The sequence below is a fragment of the Narcine bancroftii genome, chromosome 1 (assembly GCF_036971445.1).
Source record: "Narcine bancroftii isolate sNarBan1 chromosome 1, sNarBan1.hap1, whole genome shotgun sequence".
NCBI classification, from domain to species: Eukaryota; Metazoa; Chordata; class Chondrichthyes; order Torpediniformes; family Narcinidae; genus Narcine; species Narcine bancroftii.
In genome coordinates this window covers 193,087,666-193,103,041 of record NC_091469.1, presented here as the reverse complement: position 1 = coordinate 193,103,041, position 15,376 = coordinate 193,087,666, and the positions used below count along the sequence as shown (strand labels likewise).

At 37.9% G+C, this 15,376-nt stretch overlaps 1 protein-coding gene across 3 annotated transcripts in view; it reads left to right on the top strand.

Moving 5' to 3' along the window:
• LOC138736609 (protein GPR107-like) overlaps positions 1-15,376 on the top strand; it is a 122,841-nt gene that overhangs the window by 44,759 nt on the left and 62,706 nt on the right. For 2 of the 3 annotated variants that reach the window (XM_069886397.1, XM_069886402.1), the window contains 2 exons: positions 455-585; positions 2,955-2,998. In XM_069886397.1, coding sequence (XP_069742498.1) covers positions 455-585; positions 2,955-2,998 — 175 coding nt within the window. Of the gene's footprint in view, positions 1-454; positions 586-2,954; positions 2,999-3,898; positions 5,355-15,376 lie in introns of those variants that run through there. The other variant, XM_069886407.1, reaches the window with a different exon arrangement.

Genomic DNA, 15,376 nt, shown 5'->3' with positions numbered 1-15,376 from the left:
CACATATCTTAATATGAAACTGTTTTGAAAAGGAATATTGCAGTAGTCCAATAGAGGGAGCTATGGGATTTGAATTGTCAAGTGAATAAATTTCAGATCAAATTTCAGATTTATTGTCAGAGTACGTACATGACATCCCATACAACCCTGAGATTCCTTTTTGTAATCACACTTTTGTGAGTGTTGGATCATATTTATGTGGTGCAACCTGAAATGCCTGATGATGATTAAAATTTACTCTGAATGCATAGATCATTTTCCCCTCTACCCTCCTCCATTCCTTCAGAACTCTTCTCCCTACCTAAATAAGAAATGACACAAAATGAATTATTTTATTCTACTGAATCGTATATGCATGTTTCAGTCCAATTACTTCTCATTGAACATATTGTGTGAAGAGTGAAGTTTTCCTTGCTTTCCATGTTTCTTTGACCAAAGCCACTTTTATTCCTAGGTACTTGCTAATGTAGCTTACATTATAATAGAGTCTACAGAAGAAGGGACAACTGAATATGGACTGTGGAAGGAGATCCTCTTCCTTGTTGACCTCCTGTGTTGTGGTGCCATCCTGTTCCCTGTGGTGTGGTAAGCTTGACTATGATTTTATGCTGGCTTCTTGGTTACTGATCATTTGACTGATTCCCATGAAGAACTGGACCAGGGAGGGAAAAATGATATTGAACTGAAAATATTGGCGCTCAGGAGATCAGACCGCATCTGGGGAATGAGAAGCAGTCAAAGTTTTAGGCTTGGGAGGCTCCTTCAAAACTGAGAAGGAGAAGAAATCAAGTGAGCTTTCATGTGCAGAGCAGGTGTGGGGAAGAGTGATTGGAACAGAAGGGAACCCAGTAATATTCACCCTGACTTTGGGAGGGTGAGTTCATTAACTTTTTTTCTTTGTAAAGTGTGGTAAATGACAAACTGTGGGACATGCCAGCAGGATAAATGAGAAAAATATGAAATGAAAAACTGATTTTCTCAGTTTTTTAAAAACTTTTTTTTGGTCCCACAGCTTTTCCACTTGCAGCACATTACACAGGCAAAAAAAAAGTGAAAAGCTTTCGAAAATCACCCCTCTAACCCATTTGGACTTACCTTATCAAATTTTCAGTTCCAACCATGCCTCTTCCATCTTCCCTCCTACTCAAAAAGCATTTTTTCTCTTTCTCAATTCTGTCAAAAGGTTCTGGACCTAAGATGTTCGTTATTTCTCTTTCTACAAATGCTGCCTGACCTGCTGAGTGTTTCCAGGATTTCCTGTTTCTGTTTGTTTTTTTTTAATTTTAGGCTTGCCTAAAAATACTGCAAATCCTCCTAGCTTTGATCATCGAGTCCTGGGATAAACAGGAAAGTCTGCAGATACTGTGATTGGAGTATAATACCCAAAGGTGCTGGAGAAACTCAGCAGGTCAAGCAATTTCTATAGGAAGTAAAGGGTAACCAAAAGGCCCTTTTAAGCTGCAGCACTCAGGTAGCCCTCCTTGGACCCAGGTGTGATTAATGATAGCCCTAGTAAATCGCCAATCCAGGGATTTAAGGGGGATCCCGCTCCCGCGATGACGTGTCTTGCAAACTAGTCTTCCCAGTCCCCCCACCAGCTGTCAGTCGCTCCCTCACCAGCTGTAAGTCTCCCTCCCACTGTCAATTGCACTCGCCCCTTCCCCGCCAGGCCCTCTCCATTTGATCGTGGCGCCCCGCAGCAGCGATCTCTCTTTTCTCCTGATTGTGGCAGGCACTTCACCAGAGGTTTCCCTGTGACATCAGTGCGTAAGCGCTGACGACACCGGAAGAACTAGGGGTCAGCTATTTTCGGTTTCAAGCCGCAGGAGGATGCGACCTAGGTGAATATTACTGGGTTCCCTGACTACCTCCGAGGTAGGGCAGGGACCCAATTGAATTAGGACGACCCTGAGCGGGTTGGACCCTTTCAACCTGCTGCATGAGTGGGGCACTAACCAGGCAAATTACCCAGTTAACCCCATTTTACACGGCAGCTTTAAAGGGCCTAAAGTTTCAGGCCTGAGCCCTTTTTCAAGGTACCTTCCTTTTATATGCTGTGAGATCTGCTGAATTTCTCCAACACTTTTGTGTCTTGCACTCATCCTAAAAAGATGACTGTCCCTTTACATCAACAGATGTTTCTTGACTCATTTCTCTTCAAGAAGTTCTTCCAGCAAATATATTTTGCTTATGTAGTCTGTGGAATAACAATGGAGATATTTAAATAATGGGACCAATGGAGGCCATATTAAACCTTGTGTTCTTGCTCATGGTCAATTTTCATGAAAAAAGCTTTTTCCAGCTCCTTCACTTTGTTTTTTTTTGTGACTGTTTCTCATGAAGGTTCTAAATTCATGTGAAAGCAGTTATTTTGTGCAAATCCCAATCAATATTGTTTACATGCAAAATAAGATGTAAAGTACAGGAAGCATTAATTTTCAATGTCTACAACAAGGACAAAGGCATAAATCTGAAAGCTTCAGAATGGCAGTTTGGCATACCTTCCTGGAAGCTGAAGCAGTGACTGACTTTCTTTCCTGTCTTGGGATGTGGTATCTGAATGACCTGAAATAAAGAAGTTTACATCCCATCTGATGGGGGAAAAAAAATCATGGAATGTTCTCTTCTTGGCTATTGCTCAAGCAGAGGTTACCCTTTCTCTGGCTGTCTCCCCAGCAATGAAGAGCAGCAAAAATGTTCTCTTTTCTATGATTTGTCGATTATTACTCAAATTTATTGCTTAATTTATGGCTTTTAATTTATAAACATCTGTGTTGTGATTTCCTGGCTCTCTAAATACATTTTAAAATGTATTTTCAGTGTCCTTGATATAAATCTTGTTTACCTTTAATACAAGGCTGATGGTGTCATTTATCTGTTGGCTCGATTTGACAATGCGGTATTTTCTACGAGCTCCAATAGAACCTCATTGATATTCATTGTTGCACTTCCAGGTCAATTAGGCATTTGCAAGAGGCCTCAGCAACAGATGGAAAAGGTAAGGAAGAATCTGGAAATCTATAAAACAAAATGCTGGTGTTGCAACAGTGCCAGAAACTGCTTATCCAAAAGGCTGAAGAATGTCTTAGAAAGTCTGTTCCTTATGAATTCAAGTTCTTTGTTTGCTGCTTATCAATGTAGCAATGAGACGAAATAGATTTAAAAAAAATTAATCTGTATATCAAACGGTTTCCCAGATTTAGGCAGTGTACCAACCATCATGACAGAATTATTGCCAATAGAGCATAAATGATGTAGATTCCTCAGCCTTCTTGGTGGAAATACAGATAACACAGAATGTTTCTTCTTTAAAGTTCTTCTAATCTTTTCTTGATGCCTTGATATTGCACAGTGCATCGCTGCTTTGTCACATATCGTGGGAGTTTGATGTTAAGGAATTAGATGCCTTAATAGGGGAAAGATTTCTGTGTTGCCTGATTGCAGACCAGATGATGTGATATTTTGACATGGTTTGCTCATCTTTTTGGTAAAAATGTATGAAAGAATTTAAATTTGCTGCACAAACTGCTATGATTTAAAGTGCATGATCAGAGATTTTCTAAACACTAATGACATCGTACAGGAGATTGTGTTGGAAAATTTAGCAGTAATTTAGATGTACTGGAAGAATACAAAAAATGTAAACGAGGGTTTAAAGCCTTACTTTAAAAATACAATATATAGATATAAACTCTATGATTACACATTTTTTAACCTTTTTTTAAATAATTTTAGTCTCCAGTTTTCAAGAAACCAAAATAAAATTTGTTTTGATTAACCCCAGCAACATTGTCTTTCCACATTACTTTTACAAAGTAAATTGAGGTTTTGCTTATGAAGTTGAAAACCAGTTTTTTGGTGTAGAGTTAAAAGCTTTCTTTTCTGCTGATATTATTAGTGTGCAGAAGGGTTGCTCAAGACCTTCATCAGGAATTAATGAATGCAAATGGTGCAGTCTGTGCCATGGAATCAGCGTGCTGAATTTCCCTGTGAGTTTGGTATCTCATAAGTAAGTGATGCATATTGTAGCCACACCCAGCTGGTGAGAGATAATATTCATGTCCTACACTATTCTATTCAGGACTGAGTCAAATGAGCTGCTGCAAGATAGTCTGTGAAAAGGGAGAGAGGGAAAGAGAGGAAACAGACAGAGGTGGGGAAAAGCAACAGGGGAAGAAGAAGGGAGGGTGTGGGGTTAATGAAACCCAGAGAAGTCGATGTTAATGCCATCTGGTTGTAGGGTGCTCAGATGGAAGATGAGGTGTTCCTCCAATTTGCAGATGGTCTCAGACTGGCAGTGCATGAGACCATGGATAGACATGTAAGCAAGGGAATGGGATAGGGAGCTGCTGGATGGTTGTCTGTCAGAAGCAATCTCTTTCACAAGCAAGTGAGCTGAGCGAATGGAAAAGCCACAAAGATTATAAACAATATTGGAATTTTACATCCCAGACATTTATTCCATGCAGGAAGAAAACAGATTATTCAACCAGATTATTTGTGCGTTTTTTGTTTGTTTCACTTGGATTCTTGTACCATGTTCTAAAAATGGAAAATTATTATTTTAGGGGCCAAACTGTAATGTTCCAAAGTGCCAAGCTAATATTTCCATGTCATGCATTCACTTCATATTTATCAGACAATAATGTAATCTAGTTATTTAGTGAGCCAAAGTATCAGATGCTAACACCTGCAATGGCTGAATTTTACCATAGACTGGGCATGTGTGTGAATGCTAAATTATGTTAACCTTAACATATGAAATCTCAAATCAAAACTGATTATGATTACTAAATACAGCAGAGCCGAGTGCAGTGTATATTATAGGCATACCTCCAATATTATTTCCAATCGTTCACTTCTCCTGTTGAGAGGTTTCTATGGTAACTGTGTCCTACACTTTTTGTCATTGCTTCTGCTGAATTGTTTGCCAGAAGATAGCACATGATGACTTTTCCTCAGAGACTTCTAGAATCATTGTTTATCTCATGAAGGACTGACTAATAAAGTTCCATGTTTGCACATTGCACAGATTCAAATGGGTGGTCTCTGCCTCGTTTTCTACTGTTGTGTTAAGGAGACCAGAAAAAAGTCATTTATTCCTTGGAATCTTTGGTCTTAATTGCTTTTCATGATGATCTCTGCTATTGGAAATCAAAATGAGTTGTGTGATGTGGAGGTAATGTTGTAAGGTAGAGGGACGTGCAGAAGCAAATGATGGCTGTGGAATCTGTAAATATGAGTGGGAAAATGAAAAACCTTGAGATCATAAATATGATATAAAGTTATTGAATTCAACCTGAAGCTGTATAATATCTTTTCAAAAGTGTTTTATTCCTTTTGAGCACATTGGAATTCTTCAGGAGGTCATGGGTAAAAATGTGGGAGTAGGGAGGTGAGGGAGGGGAGAGAATTAAAATGGTGGAATGGTGGGAATTTCAATTTCAGAAATGCATTTGCAGATTGGTGTTTACCCAAATTATGATCTGTCAATGCAGTATGCCACATTAGAAGTGACTCAAATGCTTGGGGCCTTGAATTGTGAAAGAGGAGGTAAATAGAGAAAAAAGAAGATTATGTTGGGACTGATTGGAATGTGTTATGATGTTGTGAGAGATATGGGGAGATGATGATGCATTTCATTTAAGATAGCAGAGAATGTCCATTCAACATGGGCAATTTGGTGGAGTGGAAGATGAGCGTAAGGGGCATTGAATTTCACTTCTAGGACAGAATAAGAGTGAAAGCAGAAGTAGTGATGTAACAGCTATATTTCATGTCCTTAACCATGTGGAGGAAATCATTTTGGGAAAATAGAAGACCTTGTAGGAGCAGTTACGTGGAAAGCAACTTAATCAGAACAGTTGTGACAGAGTTGGACAAGCTGGGAGGATCCAAAAATGTTTTTGGAGGAAATAGTTGGGTTTAACTGGGAATTAATTATAGAGCAATGTGGTCCATAGCCAATACCTCATAATGATGATAGTGGTTGGAAGCATTGAACATGGACTGAGGAAAGGATGGCAGTTAGAAGCAAAGTGAATCACATTATTTCCCTTCAGGCCATTTGTTTGATAGTCTTCTTTTTGGAATTTAACCTATTTATTCTCTAACCAAATTCCAAAATATGTACAAACATGCTATAAAATTATTTGTTAGAAATGAACTAAAATTTTCATAGTCACACAGGGCTTTTCCCTTGAGTCTAGAGGTTTTAAACTGCTTTATTGTCAGAACTTGAATTCTTCAAAGCAAAATACTATTCATGATGGGAATATTCAGCAGACCAAACAACTTATGAGGACAGAACACCAGTTAACAATTTAGTTCATGTCCTTTGATTACAATTCTTGATGAAAAGCCACCTGAAACTTAGTACTGCTTGGTCTATTACACATTTCCACATTATGTTATTGCGTGTATTGTAGTGATTTTTGTGAATTAAAACAAGAATATGTGCTTGAGTGCATTAATGGATTTTATTGGAAAAATGTTTATTTTCAACTCATTGACTTCAGTATATCTTGCCTTCATGTTTAGTTAGACATTCATACACTTCAAACTTGCAATCCATCCAACCTGGTTATGTTAGATTTCCATAATTTGTTTCCATTATTACTCCCAGAATGATGCCTTCCTTCACAATTTGACTGCATCTCCATTAATGTGCTTCCATCCCCATCAAAATGTTACTACTTTTCAGCCATTTCTTTGCAAATCACCATCGAAGACAACTGTACTACCTGAACAAGGAACCAACATTATAAAGGACCTCATGAAGGACTGACTAATAAAGTTCCATGACCTCGCTCTGGTTGCAATCTCTTCTTGCTGCTTCCCTCATGCAAAGGATCAGAAACCTGAAGACCAGCAGCTCTCGGTTCAAGAATAGTTTCCAATACCATCAGCCTTTTGAACCCCCCCCCAAGTAGAAAAAGAGATAATAAATATAAAAGGATAGAATGAGAAATATTCACAGTTGCAATTAGTGCAAGAAGAACAAAAAGTGATGTTTCGATATTGCAAACAGATGTTTCTCGTGGTCCCAAACTAATATCTGGGTAGGGTAGTATGGGGAGGTTCAAGAACCTGTATGCAGAGAAAGATCAATTAGAAAGGAGCAAGGGCAATATTATCTTACTAATCTGTGGTTCATTCAGGAGTCTGATAACAGCAAAAAAATAGACTGCCCTTCAAATTGGTGGTAAATGATTTCACACTCCAAAATCATCATCTGCCTGATGGAAGGAGGTGCCGGGGAGAAATCTTTTTAATATATTGGGTACTTTTCTGAGTGATGGTCTGAGCTCCGTTCATCACTCTCTACAGTTCTTGCTGTCATGGGCAAAGCAGTTACCTTTATCATGGGTGGTGTATCTTGACAGGATAATTTCAATAGTGCATCTGCAATTATTGTTCAGAAACACATGGGGCATGTCAAATTTCTGGATTATGAGGAAATTGAGGCATTGGTGTACTTTTTTTGGCTGACTCATTGGTGTGTTGGATTATTGGATAGATTTAAGCTTAAGAACTTAAAGCTGTCTACTTCTGCACCTCCAGTTCATTGATGTGGACTAGGGTGTGAGTTCATCCCTCTGCCCAGCTTCATTGCCTTGGTAACTTTGAGGAAGTGGTTATTGTCCTGACACCAAGCTATTTAACTCTAATTTCTTTCAAAATTCTGTCTCATCATTGTTCAAGATCTGGTCCACATCAATAGTGTCAATCCAACATCCTCCTTAAAATTGGGCAACCAGATCTTCATGTGTGGTCTCACCAACATCTTCTTCATATGTTACATGATGTACCAGCTCCTGGAAGCATGTAAGGAGAGAAAGAAATTGAAGAGGCTCAGCATATTGTAGATGCTGGTGTTATGGGCCCAGAGGACCCCAAAACCCAGCAGCAATAGAAATTCACCAAGACAAATGGTTACTTAAACAAAAGTCGTTTTAATTCTCTTTAAACATAAAAACAGGATCAAACTTTAACTTATTATTATTAACTTAACCCCCTTCTAATTCTAACCACACATAATGTAATGTGTATAGGTTCAGAAAAGTTCTTTGATTCATGGTCCAATCTCACTTCATTCCTCCAAGTTCACTGGTATCAGGCAATTCTTATACTGTGCACAGAATTTAACATTTATGAATTTTCACCAAGCTCTGGTGCTTAAAAGTAATTGGTTACCGCTCAGGAAGGTACTTGTTGGTTTCAGAGAGAGAGATTTGTTGCTCGTTGGACACACACAAACTGATTCCCTCGGATCAGCCACTTCAATGTCTTACCGAAGAAACATGCCCCATCAGGGTATTCCAAATGATAACCTCTTCTGCAGGTCACCAGAGAATTCCTTTTGTTTCCCTTATTTCAGGTGAAACACTCTAGCCAGCCATTTCCTCTTGAATGGACCACAAGGGTTTTCAACGGGCTGAATTCAGAACTCTCAACCCGTCTTCAAAATGAGGTTTCAACAAACTGCCAGCTTCCTGTACTGCAGAAACCATTTCTCTCTTTCTCTCTCTCTCTCTCTCTTTCTCTCTCTCTCTTTCTCTCTCTCTCTTTCTCTCTCTCTCTCTCTCTCTCTCTCTCTCCCTCTCTCTCCACCCTTGCAAAACCACATGACTTTGTTAGAACAGCAGAATGCAACCAGACAGATTGTGGCACCAGACCCAAACTTCTGAGCCTGTTCATCTGTTGTTTTCAAAACAATAATCCATTACTCCACAGCGTGACCAATTAACACCTACTTATGAAGTCTCTTGAGTTCGGGTTCTTCTATTTGCACCTCCTTGTGAAAACCTTTAGCAAAGCAGTTTTATTGTCTTTACAAAGGCCCTGGGCCTGGAGTGTCTGGTTTGAGCAAAGCTCTTGCAATTTAAATGAGATCTGTTTTGTGAAGTGTTTGTGTTTGTTTGTGACCTACACTACCCCCTATAATGTATCTCTTGTGCACAATATATGATTTAATCCATCACACTGGAATCTGAATGTTAGAGGAATCTGTGGATTGAGCAGCGTCTGTGGGAGAAAAAAGGTCACATTCATTTGTCATTTCCAGAATTAACAAAAGACTTGCATTTATCTGTCTCTATTCATGATCTCATTCCATGCCAAGTGCTTTTGAAGTGTCATCACTTTTGTAACGAAAACTGGCACACTACTTTAAAAGTAAGAAAAATGTTTGTTTCAAAATTGCACCTATTCTTTCCAAATCTACCTAAAAGCTTGGTCTGATCTTCCTCCCATATGTCCTCTCATATCTTTCTACTGCAAGCAACACATAAGGTAGTTTATATAAGGTAATATAAAACACGTAACTTGCCATTGCATAATATTTTTATTGTATGACCCAGACTCAACAATTCTACACAAGATCTATCAATTTTAAAAATGATGCCAAATTCATGGCGGCAATATATATTTTGTTCTAAAATGTTTCATCATCAGTCCATGTTTCCAGCTTCTTGTACAATAAGTTTAAAATCCCAGTTATAGACATAGAGAAGGTCTGAAACATATGATCCTTGGTCCATATTTGATATTGCTGGAGGTGTGAATGTTGTGTGCTCATCCACAAATTGTGTAGATAATGTTTTCTGAGGGAAAAGTGGTGCTTGAGTCTTCTTGTGCCACATTCTTAACTTTACTGTCAACTGTTTAATTGTGTAGTTTTTTTCATGTTGCTAGAAACCTTTAGAGATGGATAGTCGAAGGTGCCTAAATTGACCTTTTCTCTCTGTCTATACAAATCCTTGCCTTATTGTTGAAAACTCACATACAGATTACTTCACAAAATACCAATTTGAATGTTTTGTCAAAGCTATATTGGCAAGCAAACTTAATTTTTTGAATCTTGTCAGAAATCCTCTGCTTGTGGGATTTGTAGTTCATTTATTCCAAGCATCATGATGTTTGTAAGTTCTGGTTTGTGGCAAAGAAGTAATTCTAGGAATCTACTTTGAGGACCTTGTTAAGGTCCCAGAGAGCTCAGGAGGCATTCAATGAGGGAGGTATGGGAAGAGAGCAGAAAATGGTGACGAGGTCAAGACTGAATCAGCCATGATCTTATTGAAAAGATGAATCAGACTTGAGAGGCCTACCCCTGCTCACCTTTCTTATGATGACATTGTGTTTGTAAGACCTATCTTTTGGTATTTTTGCTATTAAAATTTTTAAATGAGTGCCTGACACCAAGATAGGTTTGCAATTGCTGCACCTTTCATGCGCAAATGATCAGTATTGTATTCCAGATGAAGTGTCCTGTTAGAATTCCAGTCACTCCATTCTGCAGCTGTTCCATTCTGCCTGAAAACTGATCGCTAGGTCTGAAACTATTAGGCATATGCCAGAAGCAAAGTCTCTGTGCTCGTCTTCCACCTTATAAATACAGCAATGAATTCCCCCTTGGCCAATTTGCGATGCTCTTTTCTGCTCTCGGTTATCCAAGTCCAAGTGAAAAATTAAGTAGATAATCACAAAAAAATTTTGCTTTTCTGTATTACATGTAATTTATTTTGCCTGAGCATCTGGTACATTTAATGTGACAAATTTCCTAATTGAGAGACAGCTCTTAAACAATAGAAAATGAAATTATTTCCTTTTCCTATGGTTTTTCCATCTCATTTGTACACATCCACCATCTTATTGTACAAGTTGCAAGTATTGTGTGCATAGAATCATCTTTGTCAAAATTTGGATTGTGTCTGTGACAGTGTGTCCCACTATATGCCTCATGGATAAGTGCTACACTTTAACATTAAGTAAGTAGTTGCTGCTTGGATGCATTGGATATCGTGAAGATAAGACACCTGCTGTTCCTTCCAATCTTCAGTGTTGTGCATTATGTAGCCCATTTTACCATTTCAAATGCATCCCTGTGATCAACTAACTTGGCATAATCCATTAATTAAATCTTTAGCAGGTAAAGAATTGCTGGTGATACTTAGTGGGTTAGAGAGCATTTCTGTTCTGAGCCCCTTTAAATCCTTACCTCATTTATACACACAGTTTATTAACTGACTCAGAAAATCAGGTTAAGATTTCAGATGTTTAGTTCATGATATTTTCATTCTTTTCAGACTTTTGATTTGATTGAACATAACCCTCCTCCTTTGAAACAGCCCTTTATTTCTTTAAGTATCCAAGAACTGTTGCACTGGAATTGTTACACTAGAATTATAATATTAATGGATGCTCTTCATACCCCCATGCAATCGCTTGTAAATCCCCTCAGGATTTCTACGTGACATATCTCTTTTCTACTTCCACTTGATCAGATTGGCAGTCTTCGTTTGATGGCACCCAGCTGTGTTATCTGGAAAGCCCTCAAGTTTTTCTCGGGATTCAGCTTCCTTTTTGACAGAAGAGAAGCAATAAAAGGGTTCCAAGGAAATATATCTGGATATCATCAGACGAATGGTCTTGAACTTGAAATGTTAACTTTTTTCTAGATCTTAACAAAGATGCTACCAAATATGCCAACTGTTTCTCTGTTTCTTAATTTATAAAAATCCCCAAGATCTGGGGTCCCAGAATGGATCCCTGCGGAACTCCACTAGTCACTGACCTCCAGGCAGAATACTTTGTATCCACTACTACTTTCTGCTTTCTAAAGGCAAGCAAATTCTGAATCCACCGATCCAAGGGTCCATGGATCCCATGCCTCATGACTTTCTGAATGAGTCCATCATGGGGGACCTTCTCAAATGCCTTACTAAAATCCATTTTGGCCACAACCACCACCCTATCTTCATCAATTTATTTTGTTACCTGCTCAAAAAACTCAATTAGGTTCATGAGGCATGACCTTCCCTTCACAAAGCCATGCTGACTATCCCAGAGAAAACTGTACTTCTCTAAATACTCAAGAATCCTCTCCACTAATCTGCCTACCACTTTCATCAGACTCACTGGTCTATAATTCCCAGGATTTTCCCTATCATTTTTTGAATATTTGATTTTTGATTTTTTTCAAAAATATACAATAACACAATATATTCAATAACACAATATATTAAACTTTTTGTACAAACATCAAAAACAAAACATTCCTTCCCTCCCTCCCCTATTCTATACCTACAGATCTACACACCATCAGAGCTTGCATATTTTTTAAATATATAGAATACTGTTGGGGAAATCACTTTTGGGTATGTATTATATCAGCATTTATATTCCTTTTTGTTATTGTATTTGGGCCCTTATATGGTCCAGGTATGGCTCCCAGATCTTTACAGAAGTGTCATATTTATTCTTTAAGTTATATGTGATTTTTTTTTTCCGTAGGTATTTTAGTTGTTCATTTCCACAGTCTAAGTAGAGGGGAGCCTGATTTCCAAGTAATTGCGATACCGACAGTGCTATTTTTATAAATGAGATTTGATATTTGGTCAAATTGTTGTTTATTTCCATAAAATTGCCTAATAGATATAGCTCTGGGTTGCCCACAAAGCCCACTGCTGTTATCCCTGGTTAATTTTTCTGTGATATCTTGCCAAAATGGCCTCACCTTTATGTACAATCATGTAGCATGTAGAAAAGTTCTTATTATTTCAGTCCCACATTTGAAACTCATCTCTGAAATTTCTGCTTTTGATCTATGTAACTTCTGTTGAGAAAGACGTAATTGGTGCAGAAAATTATACTGAACTAGTCCATACCTTGCATTTATAACTTATGTCATTACTGTACACCAATCTGACCAGCTTCTTTCTGAGATTACGAAACCCAAGTCCGACTCCCATCTTTCCCTTGACCTCTGTAAACCTGGTTTTGCACTTTCACTTTGGAGAGCATAATACATTTTTGTTATAAATTTGGGTGTATACCCCATCCATTCCATTTGTTCCATTTCACTAGTTTCAGGTGGGGACAAAGTTGATCCTCATCTTTCATGAATGATCTTAGCTGGTGAAAACAATAGAATGCCCTATTGGCCACTCTGTATTTATGTTTTAATTGTTCGAAGGACATGAATTCCTTCTGCATAACAACTTTAATATATCTTATTCCTTTGTCATACCACAAATTCAATATTCAGTTGCCCATATTCATAAGCAATAACACATTTTTACACAGTGCAGCTTTTATTGATATTCCTGCTTTTTTTCCCTTATACATTTATTTATTCCCTGCCGTGTTCTGATTATATGTATTGGTATGGGATTATGTCTTTCTTTTTAGTGATTTGACACTCCATTTATAGATAATATCCTTTGTTTCCCCTTCCCCATTGAGTACATTCCCATTTGAATTCAAGATGGGGGTGGGGGGGGAACGACTGTCTTCCACAAAGGAGGCTGCGAGAAATCTAGCCTGTGCAACAAGGTAGTATTTTTTTTTAATTCTGAAGTTTAATTCCTCCCAACCCGTAGTCCCATGTCAGTTTTTCTTGGTACCTGAGTATTCCATTGGAACTGTCTAATATGATTATTTAGTAATTTTAAAACATTTTTAGGTAACGGAATAGACAGCGATTGTAGTCTTGGCATTACTTTCACTTTGATGCAATTGACCCATCCTATTAAAGTAATCGGTAAATCTCTCCATTTCTGCAGGTCTATTTCTATCTTCCCCAAAAGTAGAACATAACTTAGTTCATACAGCTTCTGTAGATTATTGTCAGTTGCTATTCTTTCTTCCATATAAATTTACTTCCATTTTTGATACCGTTTGCATTCTAAATTGTCAATGGCATTATCTCGCTTTTGTACATATTTATTTTATAGCCAGATACTCTTCCATATTTTTCTGATGTTTCTTGTAATTTTTCCAAAGATTTAACCTGGTCTGATAGGTATAACAGCACATCATTGGCAAAATTATTCATTTTGTGTTCTTCTTGTGCAATTTTGAAGCCCCTTATATCTGGATACCCTCTTATTATCTCTGCTCGCAGTTCAATTGCTTGTATAAAAAAGCACTGGGGACAGGGGGCATCCTTGTCTATTCAATCTACTTCAGAGAAACACAGCTGACATCTGAGTATTGGTTATAATTTTAGCTTGTGGTTTATGATATAAATTTTTCCAGTGTTTTAAATAAAGGACCATTCCAAACAGTCGAATGCTTTTTCTGTGTCCAGGGAGACTGTAATACTTGGATTCCATTTGAATTTTGCTATATGTATTATATTAAATAATCTTCCTAGACTATTTGAGGAATATTTTCCTTTAACAAATCCTACTGGTCCGTATGTATCAGTTTTGGTAGATATTGTCCTAATCTATTAGCCAATGCTTTTGTTAGTATTTTATAATCAGCATTTAACAGTGAAATTGGTCAATATGATGTTTTTAATGGATCCCAATATTTTTTTTTTTGGTAGTACTGTAATACTAGCATTTGAGAATTGATTCCAGGAGGGTCTGTGTCTCTACTGATTGGTCCAGAACACCCATTAATAGGAACATAAATAATACTTTAAATTGTCTATAAAACTCAGAAGGGAATCCATCCTCTCCCAGTGATTTTATTTGCCTGTAAAGAGGCTGTCAAGTTTTATCTTTTTTCACTCTGCTAGTTTTGGGAGTTCAACATTTGACAGAAATTCTTCTATTTCATTCTCATCCCTGAGTAATTCTGATTTGTATAATTTTGTGGTGGGCAAGTTGATGGAAAGTGTTTTGAGGGATGCTATTTACAAATTTTTGGAGGTACAAGGATTGATAGGGAGTAATCAGCATGGTTTTGTCAGGGGTAGATCATGCTTTACAAACCTGATTGAGTTCTTCGAGGGGGTTACAAAAAAGGTTGATGAAGGGAAAGCTGTGGATGTTGTCTATTTGGACTTTAGTAAAGCTTTTGACAAAGTTCCCCACAGGAGGTTAGGAAAAAAGGTGGAAGCATTAGGTATAAATAAGGAGGTAGTGAAATGGATTCAGCAGTGGTTGGATGGAAGGTGTCAGAGAGTAGTGGTAGAAAATTGTTTGTCCAATTGGAGGCCGGTGACTAGTGGAGTTCCTCAGGGTTCGGTCCTGGGTCCACTATTATTTGTTATATATATTAACGATCTGGATGTAGGGGTAGAGAATTGGATAAGCAAGTTTGCGGATGACACAAAGATTGGTGGTGTTGTGGACAGTGAGGTAGATTACCGTAGATTAAAAGGTGATTTAGGAAGGCTGGAGGTGTGGGCTGAGAAATGGCTGATAGACTTTAATACAGAGAAATGTGAGGTGCTGCATTTTGGAAAGGCAAATTTAAATAGGTCATATACATTGAATGGTAGACAATTGAGGAGTGCAGAGCAACAAAGGGATTTAGGAGTTATGGTAAATAGTACCCTCAAGGCTGATACTCAGGTAGATGGTGTGGTGAAGAAGGCATTTGGAATGTTGGCCTTCATAAATCGGAGTATTGAATTCAA